The sequence below is a fragment of the Leuciscus leuciscus genome (assembly GCF_965113295.1).
Source record: "Leuciscus leuciscus genome assembly, chromosome: 24".
NCBI lineage: Eukaryota > Metazoa > Chordata > Actinopteri > Cypriniformes > Leuciscidae > Leuciscus > Leuciscus leuciscus.
Window position 1 is genome coordinate 5,718,892 of NC_138723.1, and position 27,604 is coordinate 5,746,495.

The window sequence follows — 27,604 nt, forward strand, 5'->3', positions numbered from 1 at the left end:
TAAAGCGGCCTTGACGTCAGAGGGCGGAGTTAAACTTCAAGATGAACAAAATCACAGACAAAAAAAGTCATTTTTACTTTATTTCTAAAACAAAAGCTACACGGCAAGCAACAGACACGTGAGTAAAAATAAACTGTATGTCTCATATGTGATTCTGTTTATTACAAATCTTATGGAGTAGGGCAACTCTCATTTTCAGTTTCATTTTCATAAATCTGATTATTTATGTTGGTATGGTGAATGGGAGTAAAACAATAAGTCAGACTAAGGTTTAGTATTTTACACCGTTTCAAACATGTAAGTGTTCTTGCCTGCATGTATTATATAGAGCGGAATGTTGATGGTTTGTTTGTTGATTTGCACCTGCAGGTGCGCGTGTTGTGACATGACCTGTGCTCGTGGCATGTTTTAATATACTCACATAACCTGTGCTCGTGGCATGTTTTAATATACATAACCTGTGCTCAGATAACCTGTGCTAGTGCCACGATTTAATATACTCACATAACCTGTGCTCAAATAACCTGTGCTCATGCCCTCAAATAACCTGTGCTCGTGGCATGATTTAATATACTCACATAACCTGTGCTCAAATAACCTGTGCTCGTGGCATGATTTAATATACTTACTCACATAACCTGTGCTCAAATAATCTGTGCTCGTGCCATGTTTTAATATACTCCCATAACCTGTGCTCAAATAACCTGTGCTCGTGGCATGGTTTAATATACTCACATAACCTGTGCTCAAATAACCTGTGCTCGTGCCATGTTTTAATATACTCACATAACCTGTGCTCAAATAATCTGTGCTCGTGCCATGTTTTAATATACTCCCATAACCTGTGCTCAAATAACCTGTGCTCGTGCCATGTTTTAATATACTCACATAACCTGTTCTCAAATAACTTGTGCTCGTGCCATGTTTTAATATACTCACATAACCTGTGCTCGTGCCATGTTTTAATATACTCACATAACCTGTGCTCATGCCATGTTTTAATATACTCACATAACCTGTGCTCATGCCATGTTTTAATACACTCACATAACCTGTGCTCGGTTTTAATATACTCACATAACCTGTGCTCGTGCCATGTTTTAATACACTCACATAACCTGTGCTCGTGTCGTGTTTTAATACACTCACATAACCTGTGCTCGGTTTTAATATACTAACATAACCTGTGCTCGTGCCATGTTTTAATACACTCACATTACCTGTGCTCGTGCCATGTTTTAATATACTCACATAACCTGTGCTCAAATAACCTGTGCTCGTGCCATGTTTTAATATACTCACATAACCTGTGCTTGTGTCGTGTTTTAATATACTCACATAACCTGTGCTCGTGCCATGTTTTAATATACTCACATAACCTGTGCTCGTGTTGTGTTTTAATATACTCACGTAACCTGTGCTCGGTTTTAATATACTCATATAACCTGTGCTCGTGTCCTGTTTTAATATACTCACATAACCTGTGCTCGGTTTTAATATACTCACATAACCTGTGCTCGTGCCATGTTTTAATACACTCACATAACCGGTGCTCGTGTCGTGTTTTAATACACTCACATAACCTGTGCTCGGTTTTAATATACTCACATAACCTGTGCTTGTGCCATGTTTTAATACACTCACATTACCTGTGCTCGTGCCATGTTTTAATACACTCACATTACCTGTGCTCGTGCCATGTTTTATTACACTCACATAACCTGTGCTCGTGCCATGTTTTAATATACTCACATAACCTGTGCTCGTGTCGTGTTTTAATATACTCACATAACCTGTACTCGGATTTAATATACTCACATAACCTGTGCTCGGTTTCAATATACTCACATAACCTGTGCTCAGTTTAAATATACTAACATAACCTGTGCTCGTGGCATGTTTTAATATCCTCACATAACCTGTGCTCGGTTTTAATATACTCACATAACCTGTACTCGTGCCATGTTTTAATATACTCACATAACCTGTGCCATGTTTTAATATACTCACATAACCTGTGCCATGTTTTAATATACTCACATAACCTGTACCATGTTTTAATACACTCACATAACCTGTGCTCGTGCCATGTTTTAATATACTCACATGACCTGTGCTCGGTTTTAATATACTCACATAACCTGTGCTCGTGCCTTGGTTTAATATACTCACATAACCTGTGCTCGTGCCATGTTTTAATATACTCACATAACCTGTGCTCAGATAACCTGTACTCGTGTCATGTTTTAATATACTCACATAACCTGTGCTCGGTTTTAAAATACTCACATAACCTGTGCTCGTGCCTTGTTTTAATATACTCACATTGCCTGTGCTCGTGCCATGTTTTAATATGCTCACATAACCTGTGCTCGTGCCTTGTTTTAATATACTCACATAACCTGTGCTCATGCCATGTTTTAATATACTCACATAACCTGTGCTCGTGCCATGTTTTAATATACTCACATAACCTGTGCTCGTGCCTTGTTTTAATATACTCACATAACCTGTACCATGTTTTAATACACTCACATAACCTGTGCTCGTGCCATGTTTTAATATACTCACATAACCTGTGCTCGGTTTTAATATACTCACATAACCTGTGCTCGTGTCGTGTTTTAATACACTCACATAACCTGTGCTCGGTTTTAATATACTTACATAACCTGTGCTCGTGTCGTGTTTTAATATACTCACATAACCTGTGCCATGTTTTAATATACTCACATAACATGTGCTCGGTTTTTAATATACTCACATAACCTGTGCTCGTGCCTTGTTTTAATATACTCGCTTAACCTGTGCTCATGCCATGTTTTAATATACTCACATAACCTGTGCTCGTGCCTTGTTTTAATATACTCGCATAACCTGCGCTCGTGCCATGTTTTAATATACTCACATAACCTGTGCTCGTGCCATGTTTTTATATACTCACATAACCTGTGCTCATGCCATGTTTTAATATACTCACATAACCTGTGCTCATGCCATGTTTTAATATACTCACATAACCTGTGCTCGTGCCATGTTTTAATATACTCACATAACCTGTGCTCGTGCCATGTTTGAATATACTCACATAACCTGTGCTCATGCCATGTTTTAATATACTCACATAACCTGTGCTCGTGCCATGTTTTAATATACTCACATAACCTGTGCTCAGATAACCTGTGCTCGTGCCATGTTTTAATATACTCACATAACCTGTGCTCGGTTTTAATATACTTACATAACCTGTGCTCATGCCATGTTTTAATATACTCACATAACCTGTGCTCGTGCCTTGTTTTAATATACTCACATAACCTGTGCTTGGTTTTTATATACTCACATAACCTGTGCTTGTGGCATGTTTTAATATACTCACACAACCTGTGCTCATGCCTTGTTTTAATACACTCACATAATCTGTGCTCGTGCCATGTTTTAATACACACACATAACCTGTGCTCGTGTCGTGTTTTAGTATAGGAGTTCAAGCATGCATGGCCGCCCCTATTATTGCTTAAAAGTGTCTTATATTAACCCTTATACGCTAGTAGGAGTGTTTTTGACCCCAAATTCCCTTCATCTAAATGGCATGAGACTTGATGTTGTGGTTGACACTTGCTAGCTCTACAAAATAAAAAAAAACAAATGGAATGATTTCTGATTGTATGTTAGCGAGAAAAAAGGCGATACACTCCCCCAAAAATCACACAGATCAATGGAAGACTATTAAAATTTGAATTTTGTTACATAATTTGTCAATTTTTTATTCAATGAATTTGTTTTTATTCAATAAGTTTGAACGAAAACCCATACCACCTATTTAAATTAAGATCGTACATATCTTTAGGGATCCTGTTTCTATTCTATTCTATTCTATTCTATTCTATTCTATTCTATTCTATTCTATTCTATTCTATTCTATTCTATTCTATTCTATTCTATTCACAGCGCTATGTCCGCTGTGGAGTGATGTACAGATGCTTTGCGAATCGGTTCGTATGAATCCCTAAAAGAACTGGTTCAAACGAACGACTCGTTCGCGAATCGAACACGACTGCTCGTCACATCTATGGCGCGCAGTGTCTGTGTGAGAAACATCAGACCGAGTCCGTCGGGCCCAATACTTGCTCTAAAGACTTCACATCGCTTCTGACAGAGCCAAACCCTTCACACACATATCTCACACACTACCGAAGCCAAACATGTCTGTCTCTGAGTCCTACTGAAATGAAGAGGGCACGGGGTTTGGTCGCGACAGAAGAGTGCGCTGTCTACAAGGTATGGGTTTATACTCACAACGTCCACAACAAAGTCATTGTTATACGACGTGCTAATTGCGAACACAATACGGACTCGCTTTTGACAGACATGTCTCGTATTATTTCCGCCTAGCGATCAGATTCAGTTTCAGACAATCGAGGCTGTGTATTTCTCTCCAGTGAACATAGTCATGCTTTGGTTTTGAATGTTGTCCAGTTATTGTCTTCCAAACCAAGGTATCGTTTTATTATTTCGAGTCTCAAGAAATGCAATGTTTTAACATACGCGTTTTGTATTAATAGTATGAGTAAGTCCATCAGTAAGATGTCTGCAGATGTATTTGTGAATGTGAGATTAGGGAAGGGGAATGAATCCTGATTCAGCACCAAGGCGCTGTCCACTGAAACACCAATGACTGATCAATAAACATAACCATAACTGGATTATGGAAGCGTTCAGTGGGCCATGCAAGAGAAATGACTGCATTTTTGTTTTGTCTCTCAATAGACTGAAACCTGTCGACGCATCAGGCAATCTGGAAGAAATCTTGAGACTGGTCAGTTTTTTGATTCCTGTCTTATTCACAATAAAGTGCAACCGCAGGATTCTGGCAGTAAAATGGACCTCATTACCCATAATGCATGAAGAGAGATCCACCAATCAGAGACGTTTCTGTGGAAAAGCAATGACTCCCATGAATCTCGGCCATCCTGTATTCTGACACTTGCTTAATCCATTTTATAAAACACACTTTTAAAGTCCCCCTGTGGTAAAAATCAAGTTTTTAATGTTGTTTATACGTCTATGTGGTGTTATTAATGTGCTTTAAGACAAACCATGTGTAAATTCATAAGTCGACAGCATTGCTGAGTATTTTCTCCTTAAAACTGCAGTGAACCAAAGACAGTCTCAAAAACACGCTTTGAAATCGCTGGTGTTTCTGACGTCACAAACTACCTTGTAACCAATCAGATAGGGATGGGACGATTACCGGTTTCACTATAAACCACGATAAAATGTACTGACGGTTAGTATTATCGTTTAAAATTGAATCATCATTAAAACCGTGTTTGATTATCGTGATTTTAATAACTCACTGTAAGTCCTGTACAGCCAGCAACAGGCTGACGCCGGCGCAGCGCGCAATGTTGTTGTTTTTTTGTTCGAGAAGGAATGGCGGAAGGCAGATTAATGTTTTGATCATAACAATATTATCAAACTCAGTAAACAATAAATCAACTCTGATTTCATTTTCAATACAATCGAAAACGGAGACGCAAGACGGCAAGTTGTATTTGAATGAAACGAGAGGGCGCGTCCGTTGTGATACATGGATGTGCGCTGTGTTATAATGCGTTGTTATTGACGACGGTCATTTTAAGGAAGGAAATCCCACAGAATATAATCTTGCTTAAAAAAGTGCATAGAGCTGCTGGTTTTATTTGTTGTTTGTTGATTTTCAAATATAAAACTTGTTGAAATGTTTTCAGTGTGAGCATCAGTTATTTTTGAACACTTTCATCTCGTTTAAACAAAAGCGTGATAGTATTGATAATCACGATAATTTTGGTCACTATTATCATGATATGAAATTTTCACACCGTCCCATCCCTACAATCAGATCAACGTGTGATCGTCAACCAGTGGATCTCTGAGCTGAGTGAGTGAGTGGAGGCGGGGCTCATTTGCATATTCATAGAACCGCGCATACTAAATGAGGCAAGGGTGTCGAGTTAGTCAAGATATTTTAAGATATGAAGAATGTTTCAAAGAAAAAACATTTAAATATGTAATTTTGGTGATCAAAGAAGAGTTTTAAGGGATCAAATGATTGACTACAGGGGAACTTTAAGAACAAGTGCACATACTGCACTATTAAGCACACTTCTTTTCACAAGGCTTTATCTGAATTGTTTGCATTAAATATTAAAATATATTGCTTTCATACTTTTAGATTTTTGGTTCAATTACATGAGATCAGTGGTTCATTCCCACAGATTGTCGTAGCCGATTAGTTTGGTTTGTTACTTTTTATTGAAGATTTGTCATATCTTTGTGGAGAAAAATACGTCCAGAATAAAGTTAATGCACACACTTTTTGCACTCAGAACGTGATCACGTATTAGTTAGCGTATAAAAGTCGTCTGTTTGTTTGACTCTGGTGTTTGTTTTACGGCAGGGTGGTTTGCTTGACGCTCATGATGAGGAAGTGCAGTCCGTGGATGTTCCTGCCCGTGATGTTCTCTCTCTTCACGGCTGCCGGCCTCTGGGTCGTGTGAGTGTACAAAACCTGCTCCACACAATCCACGTCACTGCTGTTCAGATAAACATCATATCATTTCATTCATGCACAGGTATTTCATTGCTGTGGAGGATGAGAAAATCACGCCGCTCAGTTCAGAATACAAGTAAGGGAAACCAACCTCTATTGCATGCCAATCGTTTGAGGAATCATAATATTAATGCCTTCTTCTGTTCATAGAAGATCAGAATCAAAATCTCCTCCATATATCAGGTAGATCTTTACGAATTTTATTATCTATATTTCACATATTTGTTTCTTTGTTTGGAGGCCTGATGAAAGTTCTTATACCGTTTAGCATTGCAGGCAATGCACCTCCTGCCAGCTGCGTGTTTAGTCAAGTCATGAACATGGCGGCCTTTGTAGGTATGAAGGCTCAGGTTCTGTCAAACGAGTTGGTTTTCTTTTTCTTTTTCATGCAGTTGAAGATCTTACAACTAATACAATCATTATTTATTAAGCACCGAAATTGCAGCCTTTTGAAACTGTTGCAGTGTCCAGCAGCATTATATCACAACATGTGAACATCAGTTTAGGTGGCGTTTACACGACACTGCTTTCAACTAAAAACTGAAAACTTCATGTCCATTAACATGATAACGCTAGCCTGGGTTTCCCCATGCTGCCTTGCACGCAGCGCGATTTTTTTCATGCTGCTAGGCAGCCTGGATTCCATGGACCAGATTTTCGCCTCAGCGAGGGGACCAATCACAGAACGGGGAGGGAGCAGCAAGACGATGATGACATCTATGCGACACACCGAAGCAGTTTGTTTATATCCATACCTTCTACCCTTATGTTTGTCTTGCACAAACGGCAATAGTCGCTGAACCCATCGTCGCTGAACCCATCGTCTTCTTCCTCGTCGGATTTCTGTCGCTCTACATACGTCATCTGGTATAATTGAAACGATTGGCTATGAGCTACGTACAGGCACATTTTATAGACATTCATAGCGCCCAATAAACGGCTCTGGGCATTCGTAAACCACGCCTCAAATACGAGAAAATGAACATGTGGTTCCCAGACCACGTCTCAATGAGACGAGGTCTGACATTAGCCAGGCTACTACAACAGCGTTTTGGGGGCTGGAAAACGCAAATTTTGAAAACGAGTTTAAACGTGCAAGTTTGTCAATTACAAAAAAACGTGAATTTGTGAAAACAGTAATGTCATGCGCATGTGTATTACGTGTTCAGTCTATAGTGTTTCTTTATCGCCATCTACTGGCCTGGCATGAATAATACAGCGTTTTTAGTAATTTTTCGCGGATCCGTGTGAACGGGATCGTTTTGACGTCTGGTAAAAGTAAAATCTTTTCTGTTTTTAGTACATTGTTGTCGTGTAAACGCACCCTTAGTTATTAAATTGCATGTGTGTGTGAGATACACCCAGCTGACAGTAATGGTCTGAGTTGTGTCGTGGTGTCCAGGCTTTATCCTGGGCGTGCTGAGATACCTGCAGCTGAAGCCGAGAGTGCAGAAGCCCTGGCTCAACATCGGCAGTCTGGCGGCGCTCTCGCTCGCCTGCTTCGGCATGACTTTAGTGGGAAACTTCCAGGTATGAATCAAACCATTTTTTTGCCACCATAACATTGAACCACTTAAAGGGTTAGTTCACCCAAAATGTTTTATTCTGTCAGTAAAGCTCATTATTGGCCAGCATCACACACATGACCAGCGTCGGCCAATAGTGAGCCTCCGTTCTGACGTACAACCCAGAAGCGCTGCGCTGTGAACTCACTCAGAGCCCCACACAGAAGACAATCAATAGTTGAATAAAATAGTTATTTTTGTTGTTTTTTTGCACACAAAAAGTATTCTCGTCGCTTGATAAACTTATGGTTGAGCCACTGTAGTCACTCGGACTATTTTAAACATTGTCTTTACTAACTTTCTGGGCCGGCAAGTTTCAATTACCTAGAAGCCTATGAAGGCGTGAGACAGCTCTCAGATTTAATCAAAAATATCTTAATTTGTGTTCTGAAGATGAACGAAAGTCTTACGGGGTTTGAGCAACATGAGGGTGAGTAATTACTGACAGAATTTTCATTTTGGGGTGAACTAACCCGTTAAGCACACTGTGCGATTTTGGCTGCGATTTGGCCGTCTGAGACAAATTGAGCAAATCCTAAAAGATTCCTCTGATCCTAAAATCTGAAGTCTTTGATCGTTACACATGTTCACCGACAGCCGATTAATGACCGTAGTGATCAAATTTTATCTCGGACAAAATTCTGTCAGTGTCAGAAGATTTGACTCAGTCCTGCAGTGACTTCTCCTACGACGACCGTCACATTGTCCTCGTTTTTCAAGACAAGCCATGACTAAAGTTAACATTTCATTAACATTAACAAGAGATTTCTTTTTAACGCATCTTGACCTTACAGTCTATGGTCTTGACTGTCGTACAGTCTGACATTAATGACGACTGAGATCGTACAGTGTGACATGACTTACAGCGATGATCATGTTCGTACAGTCTGACAAGCAACAGTCGTAAAGGACTATAATAAATCGCAGTGTGCACCCGATAACAGAAGAATATTATTTTGTGCCAGTGAAACATTTCAACAAATTGATCAAAATGTATTAGTGTCATGACTTTTATGTATAGTTTGATCGGTACTTACAAATTGTAGTCGGTTCCTGAGTCCAAATTACATGACAGAAAATTGTAGTTAGTAACGTAATCCATTACATTTCACATTTAATGTAATATAATATGACTACTTTTTGATTACTTTTGACTTAACTCGTTTATCATATTGATTTGAATAGGATAATCTTGTACCAAATTGATATAAAATACAAAGAGAAAGAAAATATATTCCATTCTTTGTTATCAGCAACATGAAGTACATTAAATATTACATTATGTCAGAGTTTCCCAGACTGGGGCTTGTGAGTTTAATGAAAAGCTATTAAGTAATTTAGTCATACATTTTTTTATTAAAATAAATAATTTTAAAATAAAAACAAAATAAAACAGATGAAAGATTATCAAAATTAAAGATGAAAATTTGAATGTGTTAACCTGCATGTCATGTGATCATTATCCGACAACAGAGAACCATAGACTTAATTTTAATATTTATGTATTATTATTATTTAGTTTTATTGATATTTTATTATTGACCTGACTTATTAACTTAAAAAGTCAATATTTTAGGTCAAAGAGGTTCAGCTGATAAAAAGTTGGGGAATCTCTGCATTGCATGTAAATATGAAATGATGTGTATTTGGACATTTTAATGTGTTTAAAAGACAAAAGCTTTCTTAAGACAGTAATACATGGTTAAATGGCTGACGGAGTGATCATTCAGATAATAATTAATGTGTTCGTCAGGAGCTTAGATTTGCAGTGTTGCAATATTAAGAAAACTCTTGTTAAAAGTGAAATTATTTCTGTAAATCCAGTGATCAAACGCTGTTTTTGTCTCAGTTTTCAGTGAAAGCCACATGACTAGATCAATTCCACAAACCAGGAAGAGCTTCTGAACGAAAATAAGCAGTAGACTTTTTTTTAGAAAGGAGAATTTAAAAGATAAAAAAGAAGTACGGAGAATCAATGAATTATGAATAATTTACTGCCATTATGAGAATTCAATAAAAAAAGTAGCTGTTGTCTGATTACAAGTATCTTAAAGGGGTGGTTGATTATGATTACACTTTTCTAACTTTAGTGAGTGTGTAATGTTGCTGTTTGAGCATAAACAACATCTGCAAAGTTACAATGCTCAAAGTTCAAGTGACATCACCAACCCTAACATTTACATAAATTGAAATTTTAAGTGCATGTCTGTGTGAGTGCAAGCTGTTGAAGCTCCGCCCCCTGTGCCGGGAGCAGCAGCTCATTTGCATTTAAAGGAACAGACACAAAACAGTGCGTTTTTGCTCACCCTCAAAAAGTGACAATTTTAACATGCTACAGTGCCCTCCACAATTATTGAACCCCCTGGTAAATATGATCAAAATTGGCTGTAAAAAATAAATCTGCATCGATTATCCTTGTGATCTTTCATTCAAAAAATGTGCAAAATTCTAACTTTTCATTGAAGTAAAAGAATTGAAAGTGGGGGGAAATCACATCATGAAATAAATGTTTTTCTCCAAAACACGTTGGCCACAATTATTGAAACCCCTAGAATTTTTTACGAGTAAAATATCTCTGAAGTATATTCCCATTAATATTTACCTTTTTTAGTACACCAGGGTGACTAGGAACATGAAACTGTCCAGCTATGACTTCGTGTTTCACAGGAGTTTAAATATGAGGAAACACAAAGGCCAAATCCCCTTAATCATCCATCACAATGAGTAAAACCACAGAATACAGTTCTGATGCGTAGCAAAAGATTGTTGAGCATCACAAACTAGAAAGTGGCTGTAAGACAGTAGCTAAAGAATTGAAAATCCCAATTTTGACCATCAGGGCAATAATTAAGAAGTTATAACCAACTAAAGATGTTATGAATCTGCCAGGAAAAGGACGTGTGTCTATACTGTCTTAATGCATGGCGAGTATGAAAGTTTGAGTGGCCAAAGACTCTTCAAGGATCACAGATGGAGAATTGCAGAGATTAGTTGAGTCTTGGGGGTCAGAAAGCCAAAAAAAAAAATTATCAAACAACCCCTACATCCCCACATGTTGTTTGGGAGGCTTTAAAAAAAAACCTCCTCGCTCATCCAAAAACAAATTCCAGCAAATTTAATTGTCAGACACGACTGGATCTTCAAACAACACAGGGTTCTGTGGTCAGATGAGACTAAAACAGAGCTTTTTGGCAGCAAACACACTAGATGGGTTTGGTGAACACAAGGATAAAAAGTACCCCATGTGTACAATTTAATATACCATTGGATCTTTAATGTTGTGGGCATATTTTTCTGCTGGAGGTCCTGGACTTCTTGTTCAGATACATGGCATTGTGGATTCTATCAAATATCAACAGATAAAAAATCAAAACCTGATGCTTTCTGCTAGAAATCTTATAATGGGCCGTGGTTGGATCTTCCTTCAGGACAACGATCCAAAACAAACATCAAAATCAACACAAAAATTTGTTGTGGAGCACAAAATGAAGCTTCTGCCATGACCGTCCCAGTCCCCTGACCTGATGAGTGGGCTGAACTGAAGAGAAGAAGCACCAACATGGATCTGGGAATCTGAAGGATCTGGAGAGATTCTGTGTGGAGGAATGATCTCTGATCTCTTGTCAGGTGTTCTCCAAACTCATCAGGCATTATAGGAGAAGACTCAGAGCTCATCTTGGCAAAAGGAGATTGCAAAAAGTATTTAATAAAAGGGTTTCAATAATTGTGGCCAACGTGTTTTGGAGAAAAACATTTATTTCATAATGTGATTTCCCCCCACTTTCAATTCTTTTACTTCAATGAAAGGTTAGAATTTTGCACATTTTTTGAATGAAAGATCACAAGGATAATCGATGCAGATTTATTTTTTGCAGCCAATTTTGATCATATTTACCAGGGGGTTCAATAATTGTGGAGGGCACTGTATATATAAATATCTGTGGGGTATTTTGAGCTAAAACTTCACATACACACTCTGGGGACATCAGAGACTTATTTTACATCTTGTGAAAAGGGCATTATACCACCCCTTTAAACATAATATAATCCAATTACAAGTACTTAAAGGATTAGTTCACCCAAAATTTAAAATTATCCCATGATTTACTCACCCTGAAGTCATCCTAGGTGTATATGACTTAATTCTTTCAGACGAATACAATCGGAGTTATATTAAAAAATATCCTGGCTCTTCCAATGGCAGTGAATGGGTGTCTGTCTTTGGAAGTCCATCAAAGTGCATCCATTCATGATTAAAGTGCCCCACGCGTCTCCGGGGGGTTAATAAAGGCCTTCTGAAGTGAAGCGACGCGTTCCTGTAAGAAAAATATGCATACTTGACGCACAACTTAATGACGGCAAGTGACGCCTCTCGCGGTTCAAACAAACAGGGCTGGGCGACCGCGTTCGTCATTACGTTGTGCGTCAAGTTCAAGTGTTACTCTTTTGCCGTAAATCGATGCGTACGGCCGTCTGCCGGAAGCTAGTTATTTTAGTCTGTAAAGTTTTAAATATGAACATTTTTCTTACAGGAACGCATCGCTTGATTTCAGAAGGCCTTTATTAACCCTCGCAGATCCGTGGAGCACTTTAGTCATGGATACACTCCCTTTAATGGACTTCCAAAGACAGACACCCATTATATTTACGAGCTGAACGCATGAATTATTAGTGGGAAACTCAGAACTTTCTCCATCCCAGAGTTTCTGATTGTGTCAGTGAGAAAATATGGTGGAAGCAATAGATGATAATATCTGTGCTGATATTAAAGTAATAAAGCTAGCGAAGTTTCATATAAAATGTAATAGTACTGTTACAGTCAGAAAGTGTAACGATTTCATTTACAGTACCTTCATAAAAAAAAAAAAAAAAAAAAGGCGCATTCTGCATTCATCATTTGGTAGAAGTAGAGTTAAAAAACTAGAAGAACTAGTTAACTAGAGTTAAAATTTTATGTAGAAAAGGTGCATTGCCATCTTGCTCCGACCAAAGTGACTTGAGCAAACCTGACGTCGTAATTCCGACTTCCCAACTCGTAAATACAAAATTCCGAGGAGGATTTGAACCATAAGTAACCCAGTGTTTGTTGTCCAAGCTAAAAAACAAGTGATATGGCAATTAGTTATTAAGTTTCCAGTTTCCTTAAGTATTTCTGTATAAGTATTCCAAGTATAATTTGACATCACTATTTTAACCTAAACACCTTATTCGTGTGTCACTTTTTAATCTAGCTGTCCAACGATGAGGAACTGCATAATATCGGCACGTCCATGACCTTTGGCCTGGGAACCCTCTTCTGCTGGGTCCAGTCTTTCATGACCCTGAAGGTCAACCTGAGGAATGAAGGCAAGCGAGCCGGAATCCCGCGCTTCCTGTTGTCCGGGGCGGTCACTTCCTGCATGCTGCTCTGTATCCTTCTTCCCTACACTAGACTACACACTGCAGACTGTGCAGGGAACGCATGCATGCTCAGATTCAAGTGAATTATACATTATAGGGCTGGGTGATTACGCTAGAACAGATATTCACTAAATTATGTAAATACTAACAAGTGAACCTTTTCACAAGATCAAAATACTGCAACAAAACTCAGTAATAAATCACAATATTTACCTTTATTTTAGTGACACATTTTAGTACATAAAAAGTCATGCAGGGACAACCTTGAACACTTTTGAACGATGAAGCAAAAGAATTATGAATCAACAGAAACAAAACAATGATTCACAGAAAATGAATGAGAACCCTGATGAAGAAAACAGGCTAAGGCCCGTTATAAAGACAACGGTAACGATATTAGAAGGTTATTGTGTGTGTGTGTGTGTGTGTGTGTGTGTGTGTGTGTGTGTGTGTGTGTGTGTGTGTGTGTGTGTGTGTGTGTGTGTGTGTACACTGTTTACTGTAAGCACAGGCTGCAGGGTTGACGCCTGTCGCTTTAAATGCTCAAGTCTGGAGGATTCTGATTGGCTGTCAATGTTTTTATCATTCATCAGCTGCAAAAAAAATCGTTCTGAAAGTGATTCCAGCGGCGATATCATTCCTGTGTCTTTATCGCTGTATCTGCTTCTCATAGGGTTAGAACTATTATTAAAATGTATTTATCGTTATCATTAGAGTTAGTGTCCTAGTCTAGCCGTCCTGGTGTTTAGTCTAAAACCCCTCTAATACTGAACAAACCAGCTCACCCCATAAAACTGCTTTAAGTTATTGTTGTAGTCAACTACGCTTGATCTTACATCGACAGAAAAATGATTGCGGTTTTACAGTGAGAATAAGATGGGAATTTTCCTACCTGACCAATTCATTCAGGCGAAGTAGGCACTACATTAGAATTTGAATTTGTTCTATATAGTATGTAGCCTGGAAATCCAGACCTAAATCTAAAAGATTAATGGTCTGGCGTCGACTAATGAAGATCGGCCAGCTCGAGGGGCGGGACCAAGCATGCATTTGAAAATCTCACTGCATGCAATTGGATAACACTACGACCAATCACAAGCCCCATTCGCTTAGCTACCAGTGGAGCTAACTGGTAGATTAGAATCTTACTGTATCCGGTCGGCAAAACAGCAAAAACTCCCTTCTTGCAAAGGAATGATTCGAGCGGCGTCTTCTGTTCCTGTTTTAGATAAAAAGCCAAGTCTAACTCGTTCATTGTAGCGGCCAAAGCCGTTTCAAACAACTGGTGTTCATCCATAGCCAATAGCCATCTTGCAATGTTTACTAATGACTTCGACGTCACAGCGCTGTCGTCATCTCGCCTCTGGCCCGCCTATATCAGATAACCCGATGTGATTGGTGCAGCTTAGATCGAGGGGCATATTTAATGAGCATCATTACTCGACACCAGAGTAACTCGCTGAGAAAATTCAACTTGTGCTCTCGCAAGAACTCTGGATTACCAGGGTATATAGTATGAATATGGATGGTATGAATGTAATCTGGACGCACTACATCCGCCCTGTTGTTACGGTCACATGACCAACCAGCGCCAGTTACGCGTCGCTTTACTGTCATTCACAAACCCCCTCCTCCTGTGGCCTCATGGGATAGTAAAGTGGCCATCGTATGCACACTTCACACTCTCACTGGGGACTTTTCACCTTCTGTTTTTCACATACTATATGGTAGTGATGTATTGGATTTTAGATGCAGTGACAAACTGTCGCGTGTTGTCATCTTGAGACATGAACGTGAGTCATGTGACCCGGGTGGCGAATCCTTGGCTAACACTTTATTTTAAGGTGACGTAGTTAAATTAATATTACTCAGTACTTATTTGAGTAAGTACAATTAACTACATTACTATATGTTTACGGTTAGTTTAGTTCCTTGTGATTATGCATAATTTCCTGTTATTACGAGAGTAACTACGTGTAATAGTGTGCAACTACATCACCTTAAAATAAAGTGTTACCAATCCTTGTGATTCATTTGAAAGCAAGATGGCGGAAGAGTTCGAGTAAACGTACAGAATAATTCAATTTGACTGGTTTAGTTTGTGATACGTCACACACATCTGTCATACATTTCATATGGAGATCAAACAGGTTTCATGGGTAAGAAATGAGTTTAATGTTAGATAATGTTGACTTCCTGTGTCCAAACAAGAGACGGCGAGATCATGATAAGATCTCGAGTGAAGATAATGAGGAAATCAGCTGGTCTTTTCATTGCTGGTGTGTTTCTTATGACACACGAGTGTCCCGCCTCAAGGGGTCGTGAGGGGAGTATAGATCACCCAGCCCTCATTGATAGCTGTGATTGGTTCTCCACACGTCAGCCTTGACCCCAGCTGCCAGATTTCGCTCTGATGGCTCAGCGGCTCCACATGCACGCGGCCCGGGCCCAGTGGGCGCTGGTCATGTTCTTCCTGACGTACCTGGGCACGTTTGCCATCGAGTTTCGCCACTACCGCTTCGAGATCGTGTGCAGCGACGAGCGTGAGCCTCCGCTCAGCCTGTCTGAGAGCTTCTCTGAGGTGTCCGAGTACCAGTCTGACCAGCTGTAGTCTCATCTCCCAGCGTTCACCAGTCATGCATGTGAGCCGGACGTAATCTCTCCAGAAACACCTTTGGATGAGTGCGTTTGCTGAATAGTAGATAGGCAACAAGTTCATGAAATGCACAAGGACTCACTGTGATGTGTTCCATGTTTGTGTCAGATGAGTGAAGTAACAAGGACACTTTCAAGAAGATCTGATACAGGTTTTTTGGCAAGATAATCCTTCGAAATACAGCAATTACTAAGACTTTCTTGACACAGGTTATTATGAAGACTCTGTTATCATTTACCAGTTCGTTTGTCGCTTCAGATCTGTATGCTTTTTGTTTTTTCTGTGGAAGACAAAAGAACTTCTGGAGAATCTTCACGCAGGACACGGGGTTGGGAATAGAGGAGTAAACTATTCGTTAGGGATGCACTGATATGAAAACTTTGGCCGATATCAATAATTCTTTATATTTGAAAACTGATATATTCGCCGATAAATCTAAATCCAAATTTGTATATAATTTGAGATCCTGATTACAAAACAAAAGTCTCACCATTAGAAGCCATGTCTCAAACACACAATTATAATGTTCTCATTATATTTTGATGTAGTCTAGATGACAGACTTGCGCTCCACGTGTTGCACTTTACGGTATTTTCCTTTTTTGAAGTGATTCCAATCATATTTCAAGCAATTCAAAAGCTTAATGATGAACAGTGCAGTGCGCATCTGAAGTGTCTCATCTGAAGGAAATAATCTATTATTCATCGGCTTTAATATATCGGCTAAATTTTCTTTCTGGGCCGATAACGATAACATTAAAAATGAACATACAGTACAGGTCAAAAGTTTGGACACATTACTATTTTAAATGTTTTTGAAAGAAGTTTCTTCTGCTCATCAAGCCTGCATTTATTTGATCAAAAATACAGATTTGTAAAAAAAATATTGTGATATATTATTACAATTAAAAATAATTGCTTTTCAATTTATTATACTTTAAATGATCATTTATTTCTGTGATGCAAAGCTGAATTTTCAGGATCATTACTCCAGTCTATCACATGATCCTTTAGAAATCATTCTAATATTCTGATTTATTATGAGTGTTGGAAACAGTTCTGCTGCCTAATATATTTGATGAATAAAAGGTTAAAAAGAACTGCATTTATTCAAAATAAAAAAATATTTTCTAATAATATAAATCTTCTTTACTATCACTTTTTATCAGTTTAACACATCCTTGCTGAATAAAAGTATTGATTTATTTCAAAAAAAAAAAAAAAAAAAAAATGACTGACCCCAAATGACTGACCAGTAGTGTATATTGCTGTTACAAAAGATTTCTATTTTTAAAACATTTGCTTCTTTTTTTTATTGTTTTTTTACTTTTTATTCATCAAAGTATCCTAAAAAAGTATCACAGGTTATGAAAAAATATTAAGCAGCAGAACTGTTTCCAACTTTGATAATGAATCATCATATTAGAATGATTTCTAAAGGATCATGTGATAGACTGGAGTAATGATCCTGAAAATTCAGCTTTGCATCACAGAAATAAATGATAATTTAAAGTATAATAAATTGGAAACCAATTATTTTAAATTGTAATAATATATCACAATATAAAAAAAAATCTCTGTATTTTTGATCAAATAAATGCAGGCTTGATGAGCAGAAGAAACTTCTTTCAAAAACATTAAAAATAGTAATGTGTCCAAACTTTTTGACCTGTACTGTATATCGGCTAGTGCTGATATGGTGGCCCATATATCGTGCATCCCTAGTATTAGCTTAACGTGAAGAAGAAATTCCAAGTCAAATGCAATCATAGATGTCTTGCATTCACGTAAACCGCATTTCATGTCGAGCCTGTCCTGCACAGAAATGCAGCATTTTATACGTGGTGTTCAATATTGTGACATCTCTGGCATTGGTCATAATTCTGTATTTTGTTACTAAAACAGACATGGGTGCTGATGTATCTAAATGTTGCACATGTGATTTGTTTAGATGTGTCCGTTTTGAGTAAAATTTTACAACAACATTTAACATTGAGGTTTATGCGACTGCGCTTGACATGAGGTACAATCACACTTAACCCTGTGTTCCAGGTGTCAGGTTATAATGTGTGTGTGCGGGGGAGAAAGACATTAACGCGGCACATAAAACATTCAAAGAGAATGTAAGTGTATAATAATCCTACGATGGGTTTCAGTGTTAAAAAACAAGCACCTGGATTCCTGGAGTTTCAGTCCAGCGGATCATAACCACTGGTTTTTCCCCCCACATGATCCGATGTCAAATATTGCCGCTCAGTTCTAACTGGTTGAAAGACGTGACGATTGTGTAATGTTTCCGTTCCTCTTCGGTTAACTCCATGTTTCCCGGTCTGACTACGACAGCCACGTTCAGCCCGGCGTCCTCGGCTGCCTTCGCCTCTGTGGAGGAGGAGGAGGACATGTGAAGGAATCTGGGTTAAACTGGCCACTGAAGCCATCATGGCAGGAATGAAAGGTTGTCAGAGCGCCCACCTCGTGTGATGTCCGTTAAGAACATGATTTCCTCTGGTTGGCACCCGATCCTCTCGGCGATGTTCTCGTAGCTTTTACTGTCTACTTTGGCACCAATGTTGGTGTCAAAGTGACCATCAAACAACTGAAAGAACAACAACAACAAACAAAGTTAAGGATAACTGTCGCCAAAATGCAACCTAGGGTCTTTTTGTTAATCTACCCGAGGCAAACCTTCGTGTAAAAGCATAATTAGAATGGAAACGCCACTTTTAAGATTGACCGTATTTTCGTTTTCGGTCAAATTGCCTTGTGAATGGGAGAGCTTGGGCCACGACTATGATAGCATCAAAAATCACTGTTTTTAAAACACTAAGAAGGCTCGACACAACATGAAACTGTGCTGGAAGTGTCACCAGAGGCTCTACACATGAACTCCAGAATTGAGAACATTGTGTACACAGAGTTTACTAAAAAGAAAGATTTTGAACTGCTCACTGTTGCTGTTGCTGTTTCCGTCCGCCGGCATTTTGACAGTCAAAAGTAGTCGATCTCCGAATGCAGCGTAACAGGGAGGAGAGTAAAGATGGAAAGCTCCTAAAGCTTAGTTCCATATAAATTCACGGATAATTTGTTGTTTTGTCGTTAGTGAAAATCAATGCTGACCTTGTATTTGAAAAAGGATCCTCATATAAGAAGCAATACTAAAATTCAGAGTCAGTTCATTCGCATTTGCAACTATTTTTGACTGTCAGAATGCCGGCGGACAAACAGCAACAGTGAGTTGTTCAAAATCTTTCTTTTTAGTAAACTCTGTGTACACACACACTGTCATGTGTAGAGCCTCTGGTGATATTTCCAGCACAGTTTCATGTTGTGTCGAGCCTTCTAAGTGTTATAAAAACAGTGATTTTTGATGCTATCATAGTCGTGGCCCAAGCACTCCCATTCACAAGGCATTCTGACCGAAAACGAAAATACAGTCAAACTTAACAGTGGCGTTTCCATCCTAATTATGCTTTTAAACGAAGGTTTGCCTCGGGTAGATTCACAAAAAGCCCCTAGGCTGCATTTTGGCGAGAGTTACGCTTTAAAAACTTGCAAATCCACATCAATCCATATAAACTTGTAGGTTATTTCGTGTCCCACAAATATACACTGTGATCTCTATACACGGGGGTGGTGGCGCAATGGATAAGACACATGCCTTTGGTGTGAGAGACCCGGGTTCGAATCCACTATGAGACACCAATGTGTCCCTGAGCAAGACACTTAACCCCTAGTTGCTCCAGAGGCGTGCGACCTCTGACATATATAGCAATTGTAAGTCGCTTTGGATAAAAGCGTCAGCTAAATGAATAAAATGTAAATGTGATCTGAATCAAAAACCAGATCAAATGAGCTGCTGTTTGTTGGCAGTGATTCAATATGAATTTTGTTGTCGACTTTCTGGGTAAAATAACAGTTGGCAGTTCAAGTATTATTGGTCAGTGTTTACAAAAACTAAAATGGACATTTTTAGATTAAAAAAAATATGTTTTGTGGAAAGTTAGAAATGTAAAAATAAATAGAACATTAAAAGCTAAATAGAAATACAAAACAAAAACTAATTAACACGACAAAAACATGCCAGTGTATAAAATATACATTTGAGATAAAATAAAATAAAACCTTTAACTAATTTAAAATGCTTTGGTAAATAATAATAATAAAAAAAAGTTTATCATCAGATTGACAAGAAAATGTCATCAATAAGGATATTCTGAACAGCCCTGGCTCATCCTGACTGTAGAGATAATAGTACGAGCGCAAACAATGATTCAAAAATTCCCCTGTAAATAGTGCTTAATGTACCAGCTCCAGCTTACGTCTAACAGATTGCCTTGCACTGAGTATCTGAAGAGCAGCTTCTGTGCCTCCACACTCCCTGAGGAGTAGATGAAGACCTTCAGTCCACGATGCCTCCACCTCCTGACGGCTGGAGCCACGTCCTGATACACCCTGCGACAACACCACCACATCACTCATTTATACAACATCAACCATCACTGACACGTGGTCATGTCTCTTCTGCTCAACAAAGCTGCGTTTATTTGACCACAGTAACACCAATAATATTGCAAAATACCATTTTATTACAATGTAAATCAGCTGTTTTCTATGTGAATATATAGTAAAGTGGAATATATAGTTATTCCTGTGATCAAAGCTGAGTTTTCAGCATCATTACTCCAGTCTTCAGTGTCACATGATCCTCCAGAAATCATTCTAATATGATGAAAGATTTCAGATTATTATCAGTGTTGAAATGATCAGTTTCTGCTGACATACATTTATTCAGGATTCTTAGATGAATAGAAGCTCAGTAGAAATGTATTTGAAATAGAAACCTTTTGTAACATTAGAATTGTCTTTACTGTCAAATTATATCAATTTATTGTGACATCGCTGAATAAAAGGATCATTTCTTTCTAAAAAAAAAAAATCTTTCTGACAGCTTTTGAACAGTGTAGTGTATTTTTGTTTAGTCTTCACTTTGGATGTTGTCTGGAGGATATCATGGAGCATGTGGTGGAATAACGTGTTTTTCCAATTAAATACAGAAAATTATCAGTTAATCAAAGAAATAATCAACAGATTAATCTACTATCAAAATAAGCATTAGTCACAGCTCATGAACGGCTTCAGAGGAAAACAATTATTTAGTGTCTCTGCTTATTGCATTAGTAATATATATATATATATATATATATATATTACATTTCGCGTCGGCCAAAAATGATTTTTTTTTCTTCTTCAATGAAATGATTGTACTATATTTTAGTTCGATAATATTTTTTATTTAATGTTTTGTATTTTTAGGGGATACTAAATCATATTTATGCAGTAGTTATACTCCATTCCTTCACTTTTCGAGCATGGACCTGAAAATGACATTTCTCTGTCCTAAATCTTGAATGCTTTGGCGCACAGACTTAAGTTTGCTCTTTTTTTCTTTTTTTTTTAAGACGACGCTTGGCAGATTATTGCTGAATTGAAAAAGTTTTGTTTTAAAAAGTTATAGAATTTTACATATATTGTAATGAAAAATGCACAAAAATACAATTATTAATTTTTATAAGAAATATATATTTTCCAATACACATTTTACTAAAACTGTGAGAAAATCAAAGCCATAATAAATCCAAACAGGTGGTGTTCAAAATTTGAGGTTGAAAAAAAAACTAAAAAATCTTTTGTTGATTTTTTTTAACAAGTGCCAAAACCTTTTACCAAGTTTCGTACCATTCTGATGAAGTAGAAAATCCCCAAAACCCAAACATGTGTGTGTGTTAATGTGTATGTGTAATGTGTATATGTATATCCGAGTTGGAAAAAGGTTGCAACCACAACCTAGTTTAATAGCCTATATTTAAAGCCTATATTTATAAATAGTGTGCATGTATTGTCATCAGGCTCAGACTCAGGCTGTGTGCGCTGGGGAAGACGAGGTTTACTTACTCGCCTTTGATTTTGCCGGTCATGTACGCGGCTCTCCACATGTGTCCCTGCAGCTGCTTGAGTGCCGTGCTCTTGCGGTCCGCGTCCATCTGCCACAGCACGGTCTCCACCACCTCACAGATGGCCTTCTCTTCGTCTGTGTGGACCGTCTGGTCCACCGCGTGAACGGGACCCGATTTATTCTGCCGCAAGTCCTCTTCAGCCTGAGCACAGACACGCTTCAGTCACATCACTGCATTACACCCCTTATCTGCCTCACAGACCCACATATGGCAAGGCAAGGCAAGGCAAGGCATATATACAAATTAATGCTATATATAAAGACCAGGTTTATCTATGGAAGCTTTTTTCCACCACGCGTTCTCCGTTAACTAAAACCATTTTTTTTTTTTTATCCGGTTAACTGAAATAAAGCTGAAATATTAATGAAAATGTGAAATGTTGCCTCAGTTGGCAATAAACTGAAGGAAGTTGAAGCACTAAAGGTATCGACTGGAAATAAGTAAAAACTAAACCAAAACTAAATTAAATCTGAATAAACCCCCAAAAAAATTTTTTTTTAATTAAATTCACCAAAGCACATAATAACATGCAAAAAATGTATATAAAAATAAAAGCTAATTCTAAATATGAATAAATCTATAATAAAACAAAAAAGTTAAATAACATTAAGACTAAATTTATACCTTGAAAAATAAATAAATAGTACTGTACTGTGTATTACTTATTTGTTTATTTTAATCAATTAAAAAAAATATATCTATTTGTTTATTGTTTAATTGAACTTTTATAACTCATTTAAAGTGCCCTATTATGGTTTTTCGAATATTACCTTTCATGCAGTGTAATATAGTTGTTTGTGAACGTAAACGTTCTGCAACGTTGTAAAGTTGAAAGTGTACGATAAAGTTATCGTCTCCCAAAAGAAAGAACAGACTCTGAACCTCCTATTCGAGTCATTTGTATTTAGAATCCCAATGCGTGACGGTTACCAGCGAGAAAATACATTTGCATAATGCCCGCCTATGTTCTACGTTGTCCGTCTCAAATCTCAGAGGTCAATGCGGGATTCGCAAAGCGCTTGCTCTGAGCTCTGGACGAAGCTGAAGTTCAGTTACGGTAATGGACATTTAGCTTCCGTTGTGCGCTGTAAAGCAGAGTAGAGTAGACCAATCACAACAGACTGGGTCACCTGACCAATCAGAGCAGAGTAGACCAATCACAACAGACTGGGTCACCTGACCAATCAGAGCAGAGTAGACCAATCACAACAGACTGGGTCATCTGACCAATCAGAGCAGAGTAGACCAATCACAACAGACTGGGTCATCTGACCAATCAGAGCAGAGTAGACCAATCACAACAGACTGGGTCACCTGACCAATCAGAGCAGAGTAGACCAATCACAACAGACTGGGTCATCTGACCAATCAGAGCAGAGTAGACCAATCACAACAGACTGGGTCACCTGACCAATCAGAGCAGAGTAGACCAATCACAACAGACTGGGTCACCTGACCAATCAGAGCAGAGTGGGGACCAATCACAACAGACTGGGTCACCTGACCAATCAGAGCAGAGTAGACCAATCACAACAGACTGGGTCACCTGGGGCATGTTCAAGTTCAAAACGGTGCGCAACGTTTTGCTACGGTTTCCGGGTTGAACGTCATGTTTCCTGGAAACGGCGTGCACCGGTGTGCAACGGGGTTTGAGATACGTTTTCTCTTGTTTGGTGGGTGTGTCAGAACTGCAGTCCAATCAGCAGCAACATGTATATAAAGCACGCGGTATTAAAGTGAACTTGCACAATGGGTTCAAGGAAAGTAAATTACAAATGTGTTCGATGAAGTTCGGTATACGCAACAACTGAGGATATTAGAAGACATGTTTGTCGTAAGTTTTATTGTAAAAATATAGGATATCAACATAATGATGTAGTTGTTTATATTTTTAGCTTCATTGCAAGTGTATGACATTTGGTATAGAAATAAACAATGGTAATTAAGTGCTTTTCCTAAAAATGAGAAAGAAAATACAGGGTATTAAAACAGTATGACCTACAAATAAAGTCAGTATGTGAGGCTAAATAGATGTGTTTAAGTCTGAATTAGGTAAGATGTGTGCTTCAGTTTCAGCAATCCCTTCACTCGATTGGGATGTTCTCTTTTGTTCTGGGCGGCAAGTGCAGTAACTGTAACATCGAGCATATTTTGTAGTATTAAACACATATTTATACCGACTTCATCAGGCTCAGAAAATTCTTCACAAAGAACACAAAGAATGGCCTTCTCAGCTGCCGTAGTTGCAACTCTTGCGTCATCAGAACAGTGTGTTCAACGCATCACCGTTTCTGTTTAAAAAACGTTGTGCAACGTTTTGTCGGGGCTGAACGCAGCCCAGGTCATCTGACCAATCAGAGCAGAGTAGACCAATCACAACAGACTGGGCCACCTGACCAATCAGAGCAGAGTAGACCAATCACAACAGACTGGGCCATCTGACCAACCAGAGCAGAGTAAACCAATCACAACAGACTGGGTCATCTGACCAACCAGAGCAGAGTAGACCAATCACAACAGACTGGGTCATCTGACCAACCAGAGCAGAGTAGACCAATCACAACAGACTAGGCCATCTGACCAATCACAACAGACTGGGTCACCTGACCAATCAGAGCAGAGTAGACCAATCACAACAGACTGGGTCACCTGACCAATCAGAGCAGAGTAGACCAATCACAACAGACTGGGCCATCTGACCAATCAGAGCAGAGTAGACCAGTCACAACAGACTGGGCCATCTGACCAATCAGAGCAGAGTAAACCAATCACAACAGACTGGGCCATCTGACCAATCAGAGCAGAGTGGACCAATCACAACAGACTGGGCCATCTGACCAATCAGAGCAGAGTAAACCAATCACAACAGACTGGGTCACCTGACCAATCAGAGCAGAGTAGACCAATCACAACAGACTGGGCCATCTGACCAATCAGAGCAGAGTAAACCAATCACAACAGACAAAAGAGGGATTTAGAGAGATTGATTCAACTGTCCAGTCGTTAGAGAATCATTGAAAATGTGGTGATGTGCAATATATATTTAGTATTTTTGACCTTGTATGCATGTAAACCTTTTGTAGGAGCCTTTAAAATAGCATAATAAGGGCACTTTAATACATTTTTCTTATTTATGTTTTAATCAAATATGTTTTTAATCTATTTTTAATCATTTAAATCAAATTATTTATTTATTATTTATTTACAAAACACTGTTGCACACATTTCGGTTTATACTAGCATGTTGTTATGCACAAACGTTGACACAACCACCCTTTCTATATTCATATGAAAATAATCTGAGAAACCTGTTTCTTGAGCAGATGCACGTCTTGTTTGCACTCGTCTTCTTCCCAGTGTGCAGACAGATACTCCTCCAGGTTCTCTCTGATGAAGGGGAATAAGATGTCCTGCAGACAGGAGTCAGGACACAGCAGAATAACGCATCTGAACAGGGTTTATATCAGGATCTCAGGCTGTGGGCTCTTACCTTGACAAACGTGATGGGCGTCGTGGTTCCTTCAATGTCCAGAAGAAAGACTCTGGTGTTTTCCGCTACTGCAATCGCTGCCATTTTGATCAATGGCAAACGATATATGTGTCTGTGAAAGTCCTGTGTTTTACTGTGTTATATTAGAAAAGAGGCTCGGGTGTTGACAAATCAATCAATAATAGCACGCAGGCTAGCGGCGAGTGGCTAACAACACATGGAGCGGTTACAGGGTTGCCAAGTCCTCGCAGAGAAGCCCGCCCTCTATTATCGTCATAATTATTTTATTATTCATATTTAATCATATTAATTTTATTCATGCTACATTGGCACAGTTCAATTGCTATACATTTGCGTTTAAAAATGCACGTACATTTCGTACGATATATCATGCAACAGCTCCACATTTATATATAGTGGAAATAGTAGGCTAATAATAATATTAATAATAGATTCAGAACCACATATTAGTTGTAGTTCTATTTATATGTTGTGGTGGTGGATTAATAATGGAAGAGTTTTGTGCAGAAAAGTATTTATTTTCAAATTTAATAAGTAAATACCTTTTAGCGGTTGATGATTGCCCCCCAATCTGGCAACATGCTGGGCAGGGCAGTTGAGTGAGGAAGTAAATGCAAAGCTAGAGTCTCTAAATAAAATAATTTTCCTACTGAAAAAATGTATGTCCTTATTTTATATTCAACCCCCGCTTTTGGATAATTGTTCATAAACTATTTACCAAACACTGTCGCTTACAGGCAGACACTGGCAGCTGGGGTTTTTTTACATGCAGCTGGTTCTATCAAAGACTATACAGAAAATAAAACTATTATTCATATAAACAATTAAATGAGATCATATATTTTTTAGACAAAACGAAATAAAAATATTTTATTTTATCTTTGCAATTGTTATATTGAGTGGTCGGAGGAATCAAATAAGGGATAATAATGTACAGCCAGCCGGTCATTACTGCAACATGATTCCTGACTGACAGGGAAACAGGAGAAATCCTGAAGGGAATATTGCGATAATGACCGCCATTGTTAAATTTACCGTAAGGAAATGAATTAAATGAATCAACTTCACTGTCAATCATTCACAAATTTACTGTAAACAAAGCAAATAAAAAATAATATTTTTGTTTCCCAAATGAAAACAAAGCAAAACAAGTAATAATTATGTAAGTATTGAATTAAAAGAATTTGGGGTCTTTTCTGTCCCAATAAGCAATGCAATTGTAAAACATAGGCCTATATATATATATATATAGTGGGGTTGCTGGATATTCTCTTTAATAAATGTGTTAAAAAAAATCCATAAAATATAAATATATATTCAGTATAGAAACCAAAATAAATGATAAACAGTTTCTGTGTGAACTTAGCGAAATGAGCATCTTGTGTCAATATAAATTTTATAGGCTATTTAATCATAAAATATTTAACAGGGTAAAATGTATTTATTATTTTGAAAGACACTTCCTTTACTTTATTAGTGAGAAAATATTTTTTGTTGTACAAGGACCAACTTTTTCCAGTTTACATTTTTTAACAAATTATTCCAGTAAAAGATTGCAGGAGATACAGAAATAATATCTTCAAGAAAAAGGTGTCTAACTTTATTATCTTTGTTTTCTGAAAAACCTATTTTACCTATTGGAGTTTACAGATTCCTGATGGCCTCCCATAACTATGGAAAATTCTTTGTTTTTATTTATATTTAAGCATAAATATATTTATACTGTATACACAACGAAAGAAAAAAATATTTCAAAGTGTATTTTTTAAACATATTTAACTACATATTATAACATCTACTATTATATCTATAATATCTACTATGTATGTGTTATGTTTTACTGTTGTTGTCAGACTATTAGGTT

The 27,604-nt window shown here is 38.0% G+C and overlaps 2 protein-coding genes across 6 annotated transcripts; one reads left to right on the forward strand and one right to left on the reverse strand.

Annotated features, from left to right (window-relative positions):
- The first annotated feature begins 25 nt into the window (after positions 1-25).
- On the forward strand, positions 26-17,086 carry tmem150c (transmembrane protein 150C). Of its 5 annotated transcripts, none has more exons than XM_082157705.1 (9): positions 26-118; positions 4,771-4,819; positions 6,443-6,538; positions 6,618-6,671; positions 6,746-6,778; positions 6,864-6,931; positions 7,998-8,125; positions 13,392-13,569; positions 15,963-17,086. In XM_082157705.1, the coding sequence occupies exons 3-9, from the start codon at positions 6,462-6,464 to the stop codon at positions 16,169-16,171; spliced, it is 747 nt and encodes a 248-aa protein (XP_082013831.1). In that variant the 5' UTR covers positions 26-118; positions 4,771-4,819; positions 6,443-6,461; the 3' UTR covers positions 16,172-17,086. The 5 variants fall into 5 exon arrangements, with proteins under 5 accessions (XP_082013831.1, XP_082013835.1, XP_082013833.1 ...); XM_082157709.1 differs by having other exon boundaries at positions 6,749-6,778; XM_082157707.1 differs by having other exon boundaries at positions 117-135.
- Positions 17,087-17,430: 344 nt separating this feature from the next.
- Positions 17,431-26,040, reverse strand: enoph1 (enolase-phosphatase 1). Its single transcript, XM_082157704.1, has 6 exons — positions 25,720-26,040; positions 25,538-25,639; positions 22,168-22,370; positions 20,535-20,667; positions 18,688-18,811; positions 17,431-18,594 (listed from the first exon to the last, which is right to left on the reverse strand). Exons 1-6 carry the CDS (start codon positions 25,801-25,803, stop codon positions 18,455-18,457), a joined length of 786 nt encoding a protein of 261 aa, XP_082013830.1. The 5' UTR covers positions 25,804-26,040; the 3' UTR covers positions 17,431-18,454.
- Positions 26,041-27,604: the final 1,564 nt, after the last annotated feature.